Source organism: Podarcis muralis, chromosome 12 (assembly GCF_964188315.1).
Source record: "Podarcis muralis chromosome 12, rPodMur119.hap1.1, whole genome shotgun sequence".
In the NCBI taxonomy this organism is placed as follows: Eukaryota; Metazoa; Chordata; class Lepidosauria; order Squamata; family Lacertidae; genus Podarcis; species Podarcis muralis.
In genome coordinates this window covers 24,604,008-24,619,113 of record NC_135666.1, presented here as the reverse complement: position 1 = coordinate 24,619,113, position 15,106 = coordinate 24,604,008, and the positions used below count along the sequence as shown (strand labels likewise).

Here is a 15,106-nt window from a genome sequence, read left to right as displayed (position 1 = left end):
TGATGTGCAACAATATGTTGAATGCTAATATAGGACATGGTCAGTTGTAGCCACCCAATATTTTCTTTTGTACAGTGTTCTGAATCACATGTTGGTGTGCTGCTAGTAGCCCTGGTTCTACAACCTATGCAGTAGGCATAGGGTAGCCTTGTGCCCTACTTTACAGAGGACAGCCCACTATTTGAAGAGCGGTTTGTACAATTTAGCATATGCAAACCTGTGGCCTCTTTTTTCGGGGGGCTGGTACTGCATGAATGGCCACCCTAAATTGTCATGAAGGAAAAAGAGAAATATGCAGCACAGAGGGCCTGTGGTTTACACAAGAACAACCACTCCTGGAGCTTAAGCCCTAATAATGAGAAACTATCTCAAAATTCATATCAACAAACTATGAATCTCCAGTAGCAGGATGCTGTGAAAATGTTCCCATCCTGACACTGATTGTCCTGTAGATAAGAAGAGCCCTGAACTTCTGTTTGAACCAGGGTTAAGTGAAGAAGAGGTCAGCGAGCCACATGATCAAAAATGCCAGAAAGCCAGGGATACTACTGCCTTAAAATTTTCCTGCCTTGCCAATCAACTCAAATTAGCATCGCCGTCCGGTGTACTTTAGTGCCAAGGTCAAATTAAATGACTCGATGCACAGCAGATCAGCAGGAAAAAGAGAAATGCCTGACCTCATTTTAGAATTTGCCATTGCCCCATTTGGCTACAGGGCCATCTTTTCTGTTTGATAGAAATTGTTCTGAGAACAAGCTCTATATTTCCCATCCATAATGATATTCACAGAAGCCGAAGGGTGAAGTGTTAGAAGATTTTAACTATCAGCTTCTGAAAATAGCCGGATAGTCCAATGATTCAAGAATAAGAAGTGATCACATATTTTTAAAAGAACAGATGTCTGCTCTTTTTATTTCAGATAGTTAAAGGAGAATATGAAGGACACAAGTCATTCTCTTAGGCCTCCATAGAAATGCTGTTATCGGGAGCAAAAGGTCAAAAAGATCTGAAATTACAGCTTTAGCTGTAAACCCGTGTGCTTCTGCTACTTGGTTGCACAATATGCCTTGCTATGAAACTACTGCAGGGGTGTTACACTGATTAGATCTCACCTTCTTTGGTACTTTCTTCAGAAAAACAGCTTTTTAAAAGCTGAAAACATTTTATTTTGAAAATATTTGTTTATATTTCCAGTATAAATCATATGTGGAAACTCATAGAGAATGGAAGCAGATTGCTCCATATTAGGAGGGTGGAAGGACCTGAGGACTTCTTCAGATGAAAGCTACAATGGAGACAACACACTGGCCACTGAGCAGACGCGATGCCTGTATAGCATTAAGTCTATGGCGGTGGTGACTAATATGTGGCCCTCCCGTGGTTGCTGAATGGCAATTCCAATTATCCTTGATCATTGGTTGTACTGTCTACACCAGCAACATCTGGAAAGTCACACTTTAGCCATCTTTGGACCATGGCTGCCAGGATTTTTCTGGTCTGATTTCAAAGTTGCTGCTGGTGTTTAAAGCCCTAAATGGCTTGAGACCTCAATACTTGAGGTAGTGCCATTCCTCACATACTCGTACCTGGGCATTAAAATCTCTTGGGGGGGCCCTCTAATCTGTGTTCCACCTGTAGCAGGGCATACATGTGGAGATGCTAGGGAAGGCCTTTTCTGCTGTAGCACCCTGGCTGTGAAATGGTCTCCCCTTGAGGACCAGTCCTCATTGGCTTCATTTTGGCACCAAGCATTTTGGCAGCATGAACTGCAGTTGCATTTGAGCTAACTATATTGATTCTTACTGCTGAGCAATGGATTTTATGTTGGCTAAAATTATTAATGAGTACTGATTTTTGTGGTTTTGTGTTGTCATTTTATGGATTGTAAGCCATTTCTGAGATCATCTGATATAAGGTAGGTTAGAAATAAGGTTACTATAAATTGTTATCATTGTTATCATCATCAATATTAAAGGAACCAATCATTTATTTTTAGAAGAACTAATGGAGAGATTCTTTTTCAGGCCACTACAAATGGGTCAACATATCATATGAAAGCCCAACTCTGAATGGCACAATGTGTCATTGCTTTGGTGAAAACTGCCATATTTGGTTTCATTACACCATGGTGGATAACAGCGTTCTCAAAGCAGTCCTTTATACTGATGCGGTAAGTAAAAAATTGTGGATATAATTCAGTTTCAGACAGAAAAACAGACTTTCTCTTGCAGCGCATGCCTAATCTCCCTTCCTTTTTCATCCAGTTACCCAGGAACAGGAACGAAGCTTTTATAGAAACCATTGAATAGTAGCACATTGTTTTAAAGAAGTTCTTTGTGCATTTTCAGTAGGAAGGTATAATATACTAAGCTCCAGCAGAAAAGCTGGAAGAATGGAACTTGTCTGCAGAAACAAACACTTTAAAAAAACAGGATTAATTGTTTTTGCAGGCTTCAATGTTGTGTTTCTCTTAATGATTTCATAGATTCTTTTCGAAATGGAAAAAACAACAATACCACTAGTAGTAGGGAAAGGGTATTGGGAGTTTTTTAAAAATACAATTTCTTAATTTTACAGACCTTTACATTCACCAAAGCATATATCATATATTTAATATCAACTTCCTTCCCCTTCCCCTTTAATAGTTCGTTTTAGTTACCCTTTTCCACTGCATAATCTAATCAATCTGTATTCTTTCCTTTTTCAGTTTTGTCTCAATTTTATACTGCTAAATTTACTCTAATCCTGCTAACGCCTTAATTTGTTTACAATAGTTTTTTTTTTAATATTCTGCAAATCTTTTCTAATCTTCCTTAAAAACTCTTTCTTCCTAACCGCTTATTCTACTAGTTAATTTAGCCATTTCTGCATATTTCATCAATTTCATCCGCATGGGAAAGGATATTTGTTGTCAGGACATAGATCTTGTCCTTCTCCAGAAGAATCGAAAGAGAGGCAATGAAGAATACATTTGTCTACCACCTTCCTGCATTGCTTTTGTAGTAGCTTCACAAAGGAGCTGATAGCACACCATGCCATTTACTATATAGATCTTTCACATTGTATAGAGTACCTGCACATCATTGTCAGCTACTGTGAAGAATGATTCACAGGGACAGAGCACTGACCCAGAAAACAGGAGATGGACATTTCAATCCCATGCCGGGGGGGGGAAATGTAGAATTCAGGAAAACTTGGGAGAGGCTGAAACCCCTTGGTAAATATCTGATTTACCTGTAAAAGATCTTTAGTTCAATCCTTTCATCTTTTCCCGTTTGCCTCTCCCTGACACCTTGCACTTCCAGGCAGGACTGGAAAAGGTTCCTGTCTGAAATCATAGAGAGCTGCTGGCACTCAATGTAGACAATACAGAAGTAGATGGAATGTTGATCTGACTTGATACGGGGCACTTTTTTTTGTGTTCTAATAAATATGTGGCACTAGTATGAAGGCTCACCATGTGATGTAGAAAATCCATGTCGCAGGTGATGTTACTTTCCCCTTGCAGAAGACCCACCATATAGATTTCCTTCCCAGCAACTTACATGTGGGGCTGTAACATGTAAATTGGCTCACAGAGTCAAAAGAAATCTGTGAATTCTATGGCATGGAGAAAAGGTGGTAGAAAAAGAGTAAATGATAGGGAAAAAGCTCACCAGCTAAATTATGCCTGTATGTTCAAAGGCAAAAAAGCACCATGGTTTTTTCTTCTTCTTCTTTAGCTGGAAGAAAGGGTTTGCAAGTCGAGTTAGGAGTTTCATTTCCACGGACAAACAAACAAAGCAAAAACAAATTAAGTTCTTTATGCCAGCAAGTCACATATGTTCAATGTATCCTGTGGCCTCAAAAGAATTCTATTAAAATTATTTCTTCTTCTTCTCCAAGTACTTAACCAAAATCATAGGTCAATTAGGCACAATTTTTGTAAATAAAGTAGGGAAGAGATTAAAAGACTTTGCACAGAGATTAAATCAATTAACTGAAAATAGGCATTGATATACATACTCAAATATAATTTTGACAGCATACATTATCAGATCTCAGGCCTTTCTTTGCAGCAGCCTATTTACACTTTTTATGATTCAGTCATTATGCCCTTTTCCCAGTCAAAATACAATTGCTTTGTGGGTTCAGCTAGAGTTGCTATTAGCATTTATCCGCTATCCACCCTGTTTCTTGCTGCCCCGCATTCAAGGTTGCTGTTGCTGTTTTAAGATCAAAATCTTGAGGTTAGGGGAATTAATGTAACCCCACAACCTATGGCACAGAGTTCTTGATGACAAATGAACCTTCAAAAAAGCAGCCAAAAATTGAGCCACAAAGGTACCAGGAACATTTTTTTGAGGATGGAAACCAATGGAGCTGATGAACTGTAGGGCAGTGCTCAGAACACAGTGACACTTAGATGATCTATTACCAAATTACTTACTTTTTCTTCCTAGAAGGAGTGGAAAGTGTTTTCCAAGCCTTTGTGATGGGAACGGAGACAAAATTAGGCTTTCTGACCTGGAGGTATTATAACAAAGAGGGGGAGTTTTCACCTCTTGAATGGGGTTGAGCTTGACCCTTTCTGACTACTGAATAGCTTCATTCCATCCAATTAATTTTTTTCTAGAGTTTATGTGAACTGTGAAGTCACATTCCTAAGGAATTAGTCTATATACTACACAAACTAGCACCATCCTTTGCTGCCTTAAGAGCAGCAAATCCTTGAAAACTGTGGCAGGGCTGATTTTTCAACCTGCAAATGAAACTTAAGAGAACAGTGACAAATTGAAGTAGCTGACAGGGCACAAAGAGAACTTGTTCTTTTCCATTCCATACTGGCAGCAATGCCACCAAGTATATAATAAGACTTCTGCTTTTTGAACTGTTAGAAACTTTGACCCAAGAGCTTCGGAGTCCTGAGACTAAGACCTAGCCCAGTGTGCCTTAGCATAATGGGCAATATCATTAGGCCCCAGAGAACATTTCCATTGTAGAAGAGAATTGGTGTGTACACCACCATCTTGTGATTGACAGGGAATCTGAGCCCTCTGGATAGGCCAGAGCTGATATCATAGGAACCTTGCCCAGTGCCTCCTTTTTTTCTTGTACTTTATGTTCCAACTTAAGGCACCAACTCAGGAGACCCTGTAGAATTATATACAGTGGTGCCTCGCAAGACGAAATTAATTCGTTCCGCGAGTTTTGTCGTCTTGTGATTTTTTTCGTCTTGCGAAGCACGGTGTTGGGAAAGTTTTGGAAAAGCTTCAAAAATCACCAAAGTCTTTAAAAACCTCAAAAAAGGCTACCACACCGCGTTCTATGAGTTGCTCCTCGAAGTCAAGTCGCAACTGTATTAACAGTGTTAAGAAAAAGGAAACAAACTTGCAAGACGTTTCCATCTTGCGAAGCAAGCCCATAGGGAAAATTGTCTTGCGAAGCAGCTCAAAAAACAAAAAACCCTTTCGTCTAGCGAGTTTTTTGTCTTGCGAGGCATTCGTCTTGCGAGGTACCACTGTATAACCTATGGCATATCCTGGTCCTGCCAAGAAACTCTCAGGTTTAGATATTTCTTTCCATGATCTATGCAGCTTCTTAGCCTCTTGTCTCTCATGCAACCCCGTAGTGAAATCAGTTCTTATAAGATCCATATTTCTTCACCCTGGCCTGGAAGGAGGCACAGCTAGAACTGCTCTGGCTATTTTGGCTTCCATGGTCTTAGCTTCTTTTTGACCTATACAAAAGAAAAGCTTAGGGCTTGTGTTTGGGGCACACGATTCGGTGTAAGGCACAGGAAAAGAGGTACTTCATCTCCTGGAAGTAAGTCACATTGAATTCAATGGGGCATACTTCTGAGTAGAAATTCATAAGATTGTGCTGTTTTCTAAACAAAGTTTCATGAGCATTGGCAGAGTAGATTCCCATTAACCTTTTGTCTCATGCGGGGAAACCACCACACATTTGTCTTTTTGTCTGCCTTGTAACTTTCCATTGCAGTTTATTTTACATTTACATAGATATCTCCTGATAATTGCTCAATTATTGTGCCTAATTACTGCAAATGCCTTGTCTTCCCTGGAGTCCATGCAATCAGAGCAGTAAACACAGCAACGAAGTACAGAAAGCCGTGTTTCTCCAGGCAGCAGTGACAGGCTGATTATGGTTCAGAAAGTTTGGCTAAGCCAGCCTTTCCCAAACTGCTGCCTTGCTGATGTTTTGGACAAAACATCCACCAGCTCCATCCAGCATGACTATGGTCAGGTTTGATGGGGGTTGGAGTTCAACACATCTAGAGGGCATCAGACTGGGGGAAGGCTGAACTTAAGTGGTTTGACAGAAGCCATAGATAAAATGGATGCACATTTATAAATATGTATGTAAATTTATGAACATATATGTGTCTTATACCTGTCAGGATGAACAAGTGGTGCTGTGGAGAGCCAGTGCAACAACTAACAATGAGTGGGTGAAAGCAGAAATACAGATACCAACAGATCTTAAAAAAACCAAGGTAAGAGAAAAACATTTAAGCATCCCCACTTTGAAAGTTGATCCCAGTGAATTAGAGGAGCTGCTGAATATATGGAGAATTCCATGTTCTAGGATTTTTCTTCTATGAACTAATGCATGCTTGCAGCTGGAAGAATGTATTTCATGTAAGAGAACAGAAAGCACCCTGCAGGCAAAGGTCTTTGGTCTACAACTTCCTTTTCAAGCATCTCAAGCAGTGGTGCAGCTAGGGCTGGACCTTGGCATCAAAGTCCAGAGCCTCCCAGCCCAAGGGAGCCCCAAATGAGTACAAAGAGAGTGTCCGATTGTGGAAGAAACAGCCAAGAGACCCCCACATCAGCACTCAGGCTGGCATGGACATGCACTGGTCTCCCTGCCATCTTATCTTCTTCTTTTTAGAAACAAACAAACAGATTCCCCTGTTTTATAGCTGGGGTGGCTGTACATGGACAGGTATCCATTATTTTCAATAAATGTTAATTATAAGTACTATAATTTATTATAATAATACATTTAATTGGGACGTGGGTGGCACTGTGGGTTAAACCACAGAGCCTAGGACTTGCCGATCAGAAGGTTGGCGGTTCGAATCCCTGTGACGGGGTGAGCTCTCGTTGCTCGGTCCCTGCCCCTGCCAACCTAGCAGTTTGAAAGCACGTCAAAGTACAAGTAGATAAATAGGTACCGCTCTGGCGGGAAGGTAGACGGCATTTCCGTGCGCTGCTCTGGTTCGCCAGAAGCGGCTTAGTCATGCTGGCCACATGACCTGGAAGCTGTACGCTGGCTCCCTCGGCCAATAAAGTGAGATGAGCGCCACAACCCCAGAGTCGACCACGAATGGACCTAATGGTCAGGGGTCCCTTTACATTTTTACATTTAATTAATTAATTAATTAATAATAATTGTTTACCTGCCAAGATATTATCCTTTTATACAGCAAAACAGTGCTTATTCCCAAGTCAATATGTTTAGCATCAGGGCAGCAGAAGCAAACCCCATTTCCCCCCTGTAGTCCTGCTGATACTATGATGTAAGCAAGTTTGAACTAAGAAACTAAATATGCTCAGTGTATTTCTAAAAAATAAAATAAAATAAGGGATGGTAAACCTCTTGGTTTTTTGCATATCAGGAATCTAGAAGTAGTTGTTAAGCATCGAATGGCAGGAGGGGGGGGGGAGAAGAAAAACGTTTATTGTGGTGTACCACACAACTGCAGTAATACACAAGTCTGTCCAGAGGGGGGCCCATTGCAACCACTAAGTCCACATTCTAAAATGATCTGCCTGTACCACTGACTCTCAAGTTTCCGCCAAGTATTTGATGACTAGGCTGCAGGTTTCAGGGAAGAGGGAGGGAGCAGAACATGCATAGGACCTGACAATCCAGTCCATATCACTGGCCACACCTCACAGAGAAGCCTGAGACAAATTCTGCCCATCGGGCACTGAGGACCTTCTTAACATGCCAGGAGCAAACCTGCTGCCCTGCAAGAAAATAACTTTGTGTTGCAGTAAGCCTGTTACCATATCTAACTTAAAACTCTTGAGTCTTGTGTACTTCTTAAATATGTTTTATTCCATCTTTTCTCCAGTGAGCTCTGGTGTATATGACATAGATGATTATCTCCCTTTATTTCCTCTCGGCACCCCGTGAGGCAGGTTTGGCCAAGAAATAGTGACTGGCGCCAAAACCACTCAGTGAATTTCATGCTCAGTGGGGATTTGAATCCTGTTCTCTCTGTCCTGCTTTAACCCTCTAACCACCACGCTGGTCTGGCTCTCCCTCCCAAAGCCTACCAAGTATAGAAATCATCTGGAGTGTAACAAGAAGTGGACCTGCCAGCAGCAGCTCCAATTTATTTCACCTTTAAATTCAGCCAGCCAGTTGCTGCTAGGTGAGTGAGCCAGTGCTGTTGCAGGATTAAGCTTTCCATTAAAAGGGCAGAATGGAATTTCAGAAACTATGGGCACACCTGGCACTTTAAAACATGCTGCAGGAAAATTACCTCCTGGCAATTTCCTGCGTCAAATCAATTTCCAGCATAACAAAAATGGATTACTTTGTTTGTAATTCCTCACTTCCTTCCAACTTATTTTTAATAGTACTTTTTACTGAGTATATTGTACAGTACAATGTTCCTTCCTACTTTTCATCCAGTTGTGAAATTCATGCCTTATTTGAATCCTAAAAGGAGAATTATTTACAAACAATATGGTTTTTTGCGCATACATACATACATATATATATTCTGAAATTGATTGAGCGTTAACTGAACTGCTTAGGAGATAGACTAGTCTATACATTGTGGATATAGAGCAGAGAATAAAAGCAATGAAATATCTGACCCTGTCAAATACCATGCTTGATTCCTTTTTCTTTTCTTTTCTTTTCTTTTCTTTTCTTTTCTTTTTTAAAGTGTTTTCCTCCTCTCTCCCCATAAGAGTTGCCAGACTGCAACTCAGAGACTCTATCAGCTACTTTAAATATTCTAAGGTAGCAGGAGAATGTACAACTTTGGTTTGCAATATCATTTCCCTATTGGTCTCTCAATGTAGGGACAGAGGAGAAATTTGATTCAGTACACATTAAAAGCCAAATCTATCAAATTCACAGTTTTTTAAACAATGTGCAAATAGAAACACATCCATCCTTCAAAATTTGCACTTTTCTGAATGTGGTAATACAGATTGCCAACCAAGCAGCATTTTTTTAAAAAATGCATAAATTAGGGAAAGTGTGCATACAAATGAAGGTGTTGGTGAAAATAACATCCAAAAATGCATTATATATGGGGAAATTGCTTACAGAAATGTGTATATTAGTACTACATATAAAATGTGTTTATTAGGAGAAATTCACACTAAAATGCAAGTGGATTTTCATGAGGATTTTGCTTATAATCACAAATTGTTGCAATATGTGAAAAACCAACTATAAGGTTGGAAAAATGAGAAACTGAGAGAACTGAAATGGACAGATCCTTCTACTCCTAATCTGTTGTTCATGCCCAGCCTATCTTCTGTGGGTTGAACCAAAGCCTTGCAAGTGATGAGGGATGTCAAAGCTGACTGGTGAAGGCATGCCAGTACGCATCAGTGCTGACTTCATTGTACTGGGAAGTGCAATGGGGCAGTCCTCAAAACCAACAATTTCAGTTGTGAGCCATTAAAAATAAAATCAGGAAGCAGCATTGGCTGAAAAGGGCAACCAACAATGCTTACCTACAGTGGTACCTCTGGTTAAGAACTTAATTCATTCCGGAGATCCGTTCTTAACCTGAAACTGTTCTTAACCTGAGGTACCACTTTAGCTAATGGGGCCTCCCGCTGCCGCCGCACGATTTCTGTTCTCATCCTGAAGTAAAGTTCTTAACCTGAGGTACTACTTCCGGGTTAGCAGAGTCTGTAACTTGAAGTGTTTGTAACCCAAAGCGTCTGTAACCCAAGGTAACAATGTATTTGGATAGTACTTGAGCTGGGATCTGCTCTGCAATTCACCTCAGTGTACTGTGACTTACTCTGGCCCTGTTGACACAATTATAACTAAGATTTAGGAAGGTAAAGTACCTTATTTCACGTCTGTAGGGGTTAAAGGCCTATAGGAAGGCTCTGACTGAATTGTAGCGGGGAAGCAAAATGGATTATATACTGATCTCTTGTGAGCTTTCCAAAGAAGGAGATTTGTAAAGATAGGAAATCTGAGTACTTACCTCTCCATCCCTGCTAATGGCTTTGGTGTGTGTTAACTTGTCCTTTCTTTTTGCACCAGCTGTCATTCAGTTTGCTGTAATATTGAATATATTTCAACAGTTCATCATTTTAAAGGGCTCTTGAATTGATCCGCTTGTGTATATTACACAAGTGGACATTATGTTAGAAAATGGAGTTACATGAGCCTGTTTGGCCTTTACGAAAGTGCAACCAAATCAATATATGCGTGTTTACCTGGAAGTTAGTCCCAGTGACTTCATGTGGATTTGTTCCTCATAAGCAGCCAACAATCTTAACAACTTTTAACTGAGCATTGATTGGAGCCCCTATGTGCATTATACACATGAATGGGCATCATCTGCAGAAAGGTGCTTCAGGGCTTCCCCTGGCCCTCAGCTCATTCAGCTTCTTCTGGCTCAGTATCTGACATCCGGGCAATAGGCAAGCATATCCACAGGGAAAACCCTATATGGATAGACCTTTAGGTGTTAGGCTTTCAATGAGAACTAGAATTTTCCAGGATTGGGATTCCAGCTCATGTGGAAGGCACACAAATATTCATGCCTAATACATATACATTAGACATGTGGCAAGGGGAAGCCAACAGACCACAGGAGCAGTCATTCAGCCCCATAGCTCCTTCATGTAATTCTTGCATGAAGGCGGCTTAGATTTCACATAGAAAAAATTTATACCCAATCCAGTTGGTTAACTGAAGCATAGGCTTGTTTCATACAGTATGCAAGCTATGGCATATACCACACATGTCCCATATCATGTACATACACTTTTAGCATTATTATGTAATGTTAGCACACTATCCTTTAATGGCTTGTGTGTGGATGTGCTGCTAGCATGCTCATGTTGCACAAAATTGGGCCTGTGTGCATAGAAAGTGCATTCAATATGGTACATGAGTAATGACTTTATCTGTGGCTCATGTCCTACTTTAATCAGGACAAATGTTAAAAGAGGTTGCATGAAACACTGAGCAAATACATTAACCATGTTAACACCTCAGTCTCCATTTGTTCCTCTTTCCATTGAAATAATTTGGTAAATATAAAATAGTAACCATTCTTGCAGCTTCTTTTAGAAGGAACAGTCGAAAGCAACATGAGCACCATCTGCCTGCATCACTTTCATTTTGTGGGAAACGCAACATCAGACTTGCCAGAGGTTTGTTCTTCTGAACGATTTGCTTGTGCCAGTGGCCAATGGATTGACAGTAGTTTGGCCTGTGATTACCAGCTGGACTGTTTGGATGGAAGTGATGAAGATCCAGCAGCTTGTGGTAAGTTAAATCACCTGTTCCAAAGATGGTACAGTACCAAAAGGACGAGTGAAAGCATTTACGCTATAGAAAGGAATATTAGAAACAAGCCTAAACTAGTAAATTGAATGCAAGAACATTTCAGTGCTTTAGAACCACTGTTGGGCTAATCCCTTACTATACAGATAGCCTGATTGCAATTATAACTGCTTTTCAGGTGTCATTCCTGGTTGTTTTTATATTGAAAAAAGTATGGTTTTACAGCACTCATAAGGGCTTTTTTGTGTATATGTGCCAACTGAGTTATTCATTAGGAAACTTATCCCCTACTTTTAATCTTCAGTTTAAGATCTTCATATTGAATAAAGACTTTTGTGTTAAATTTATTGCTGCAGTTGGCAATAGATGTCTTAAAGTCTTCACATAGTTTCCGTTTTAAATAAACTTTTTGGATTTGAATGTGAAACCCCAATGGTTGCTTTATTAAGACAGATTAATTTAGATAATAATGCAGTGACATTTTTGTATCAGTTTCCCACCCACCCCCTTGACTCTATTTGTGTTTGTTTTTTCAATAGCAAATTACACTCTCTGTGACTTTGAGTCTGACCTTTGCGAATGGAAGACACTGAACACAAAGGATGTACAGTGGAAGATAATGAAAGCACAAACTTCTGGGGATTCCCTCCTTCCTGGAACAGATCATACAACTAGCAGCAATAAGGGTGAGTCATGCTACAGCATTTTTCTGAGCTTTCAAACACATTGTATGTATATATGTATTAACTTTCAAATATGCAGTCTGGGGACCAAATTACTTTGTATTTCCAGTGGCTTCAACGTAAACAGTATGCTTTTAAATGCATATATTGGTAAAAAATGCACATTTAAATATGCAGTTTGAGAGGATGTTTTAAAAATTCAGATTAATACAGGAATCAAACAGGACAGAATTATAGGTAAAATCCTGTGAAAGTAATGTGAACCAGAAATAAGACACATTCACTCGTCCCTACTGTTGCTGTCACTGACTGATTTGCCATTAGGCACTGCCCAATGTGCAAATTACTACCAGCTCTAAGGTTAGTTCTTCTTTCACTGGGTAAAGACAGACAGCTATTTGGGTCGTGTAGAATGATAGCAGTCAATCCTAAATGCTCCTGAATCAATGAGATTTAGGTCCACCTAATCACAGAACCGGACGCGGGTAGCGCTGTGGGTAAAAGCCTCAGCGCCTAGGGCTTGCCGATCGAAAGGTCGGCGGTTCGAATCCCCGCGGCGGGGTGCGCTCCCGTTGTTCGGTCCCAGCGCCTGCCAACCTAGCAGTTCGAAAGCACCCCCGGGTGCAAGTAGATAAATAGGGACCGCTTACTAGCGGGAAGGTAAACGGCGTTTCCGTGTGCGGCTCTGGCTTGCCAGATGCAGCTTTGTCACACTGGCCATGTGACCCGGAAGTGTCCCCGGACAGCGCTGGCCCCCGGCCTCTTAAGTGAGATGGGCGCACAACCCCAGAGTCTGTCAAGACTGGCCCGTACGGGCAGGGGTACCTTTACCTTTAATCACAGAACCATAGCACTGGAAAGGACTCTGGCATTCCATAATATTGGTCATTTTGGTATACCATTAATAGGTAAGATGTAGATTTCTGTGGAAGCTTGCCAGCTGGTTTTTTTTTTTTTTTTTTTTTAGTAGAACAGTACCATTGTCATCTAAAATGCTCCGTTCTAAAAACTCTCAAAGATGTTATCTCCTACATAGTGCATATCTGTAGTCGCTCAAATCCACAGGCTGATAGTTTGACAGTCCTGATTAGATCTTTAATTAAGCTTCCCTCCTCCCACTAGCACAAATAACAATGTCAAGCCTGTGGGCTTCTTGAGAAAAAATCCAGCTCATGCTTTGGGCTTCCATGATCTGTAAGACTGCTAACATGCTTTAAAAGTACTAGCCTGTGCTGGCAGGTTGATGAGAGAAACTGAATAACATACATAATAGATGATTCAATGTGGCTGAGAACAGATAATGTCCAAGTTGAAATGATTATACCTCAATATAATAATCTGAGATATGAATAAGCTTTTTGCCCATGCATGCAGCCTCTTCACTCCTTCCTTTGCAACATGCACAATCAAACCAGGAAGCCCCTAATTAATCATAGTTCTCTGTTTAATTTGAACCAGGAGCTTCTAGAGCCACAATATCCAACCAACTTTAAACCATGGTTTAATCTTCTGGCTTCTTCTGAAGCTGATAACTAGTTACCTGGTTGGAATGAAATGGGAAACTACAATTAGTTAGAGCAGGGTGGTTCTTCCCTAAGCCGGGTAAACGAAACGCTGGGCTTTGGGAAGGAGGTGTGCAGGGCTCTCACAGGTTCCTAGAATTCCTTCCCAAAGCCTAGTTAGCGCTTTTCCAGCTTTGGGAAGGAGGTGGGTGTGCTCAGGCACCCCGTCAGACATACACACATAGAAATGGCATGCATGTATAATTAGCTGCACATACAGTTAATTCAATGTATATGGGTAATTCAGTGCATTGCCGCTGGCGTCCGTCTGTCTCAGGAGACAATGGAGGAGTGTGCCGTTGGGGCTGAAGTCAAACTCTTGGAAGGTTGCAGTGCTTACTGTGGTTGCAAAGACTGATACAGGAGATACATGTTTTGTTGCAGGTGGAGCAGATGAAGGCATCCAGTTGTGCTGCTGCAGATGGAAACGCCTTGGTGCATACATGGCATACAAATCCTTTATCCGTGCAAATTATCATGTAGTGCTTCAATAAGGAAGAAAAGCAGAACACGGGTGCCCATTTTTGGGCAACGGTTCCACACGATTTCAATAACTTTAAATTATTCTTTTTAAAGACATTTTTCTATTAATGGCATGCATTAAATCTCTCAAACACATTCAAGACCAAGTAGGACTGGTCTCATGTAGCTTTAAATTTGCAGTTCTCTTCCAAGTGAAATAATTAAACCAAAATAATGTGCTATGGTCTAGTCAATTTCAGCACCACATGGGACCAAGAGAAACAGTTGTAAATGAGGGGGAAAGGCATTTTCATTACAATGAGTTTCATCTCTTCCTCCTGATAACTTTCAGAGTTATCAAGCTATTGTTGCTTGTTCAGGACTAGAGCTTCATTAGCGGTATATATGCACTAGTTGTAATGCAGAATTTGCTTTGTTTGCTCAATTTAATTGATCGTCTGTGCACTACATTAATTCCAAACATAGTTTGCAACACTGTATAGGGCAATGGAAACATACTTTTGTCTTCCCAGATGAGACCTTATGTACTCTGCTGTTTTCTAGCTCTGAAAACAAGCCTTGTGCTAATAGTGGGAGATGGGTGAAAAGGGAGCAGAGGCCCCTTCAGCATCAATCAGCGTTTGAGCAATAAACGCCAGAGCGATCTCTTTGAGTAGTGCCAGTGGAAGAAGAGTACTTCGGGCAAAGCAATTAATCACTCCATGACTCAGCATGCAATGTCTCTTTCGTTGGTTTAAAATCTAAGGGCCAAACTAGATGAGATATCAGGGGATCCATGATTAGCTCTCATGCCTTTTATTTAAAGTTAAAAAGCAGCCATACAGGATGGTGGTGGAGGGGGTGGGTAAAAGTCTGATAGGA

The 15,106-nt window shown here is 40.7% G+C and overlaps 1 protein-coding gene across 6 annotated transcripts in view; it reads left to right on the top strand.

Annotated features, from left to right (window-relative positions):
* Nucleotides 1–15,106, top strand: part of MALRD1 (MAM and LDL receptor class A domain containing 1) — a 233,090-nt gene that overhangs the window by 30,519 nt on the left and 187,465 nt on the right. For all 6 annotated transcript variants that reach the window (XM_028750688.2, XM_077936862.1, XM_028750689.2 and 3 more), the window contains 4 exons: nt 2,025–2,170; nt 6,401–6,496; nt 11,292–11,499; nt 12,057–12,203. In XM_028750688.2, coding sequence (XP_028606521.2) covers nt 2,025–2,170; nt 6,401–6,496; nt 11,292–11,499; nt 12,057–12,203 — 597 coding nt within the window. The remainder of the gene's footprint in view (nt 1–2,024; nt 2,171–6,400; nt 6,497–11,291; nt 11,500–12,056; nt 12,204–15,106) is intronic.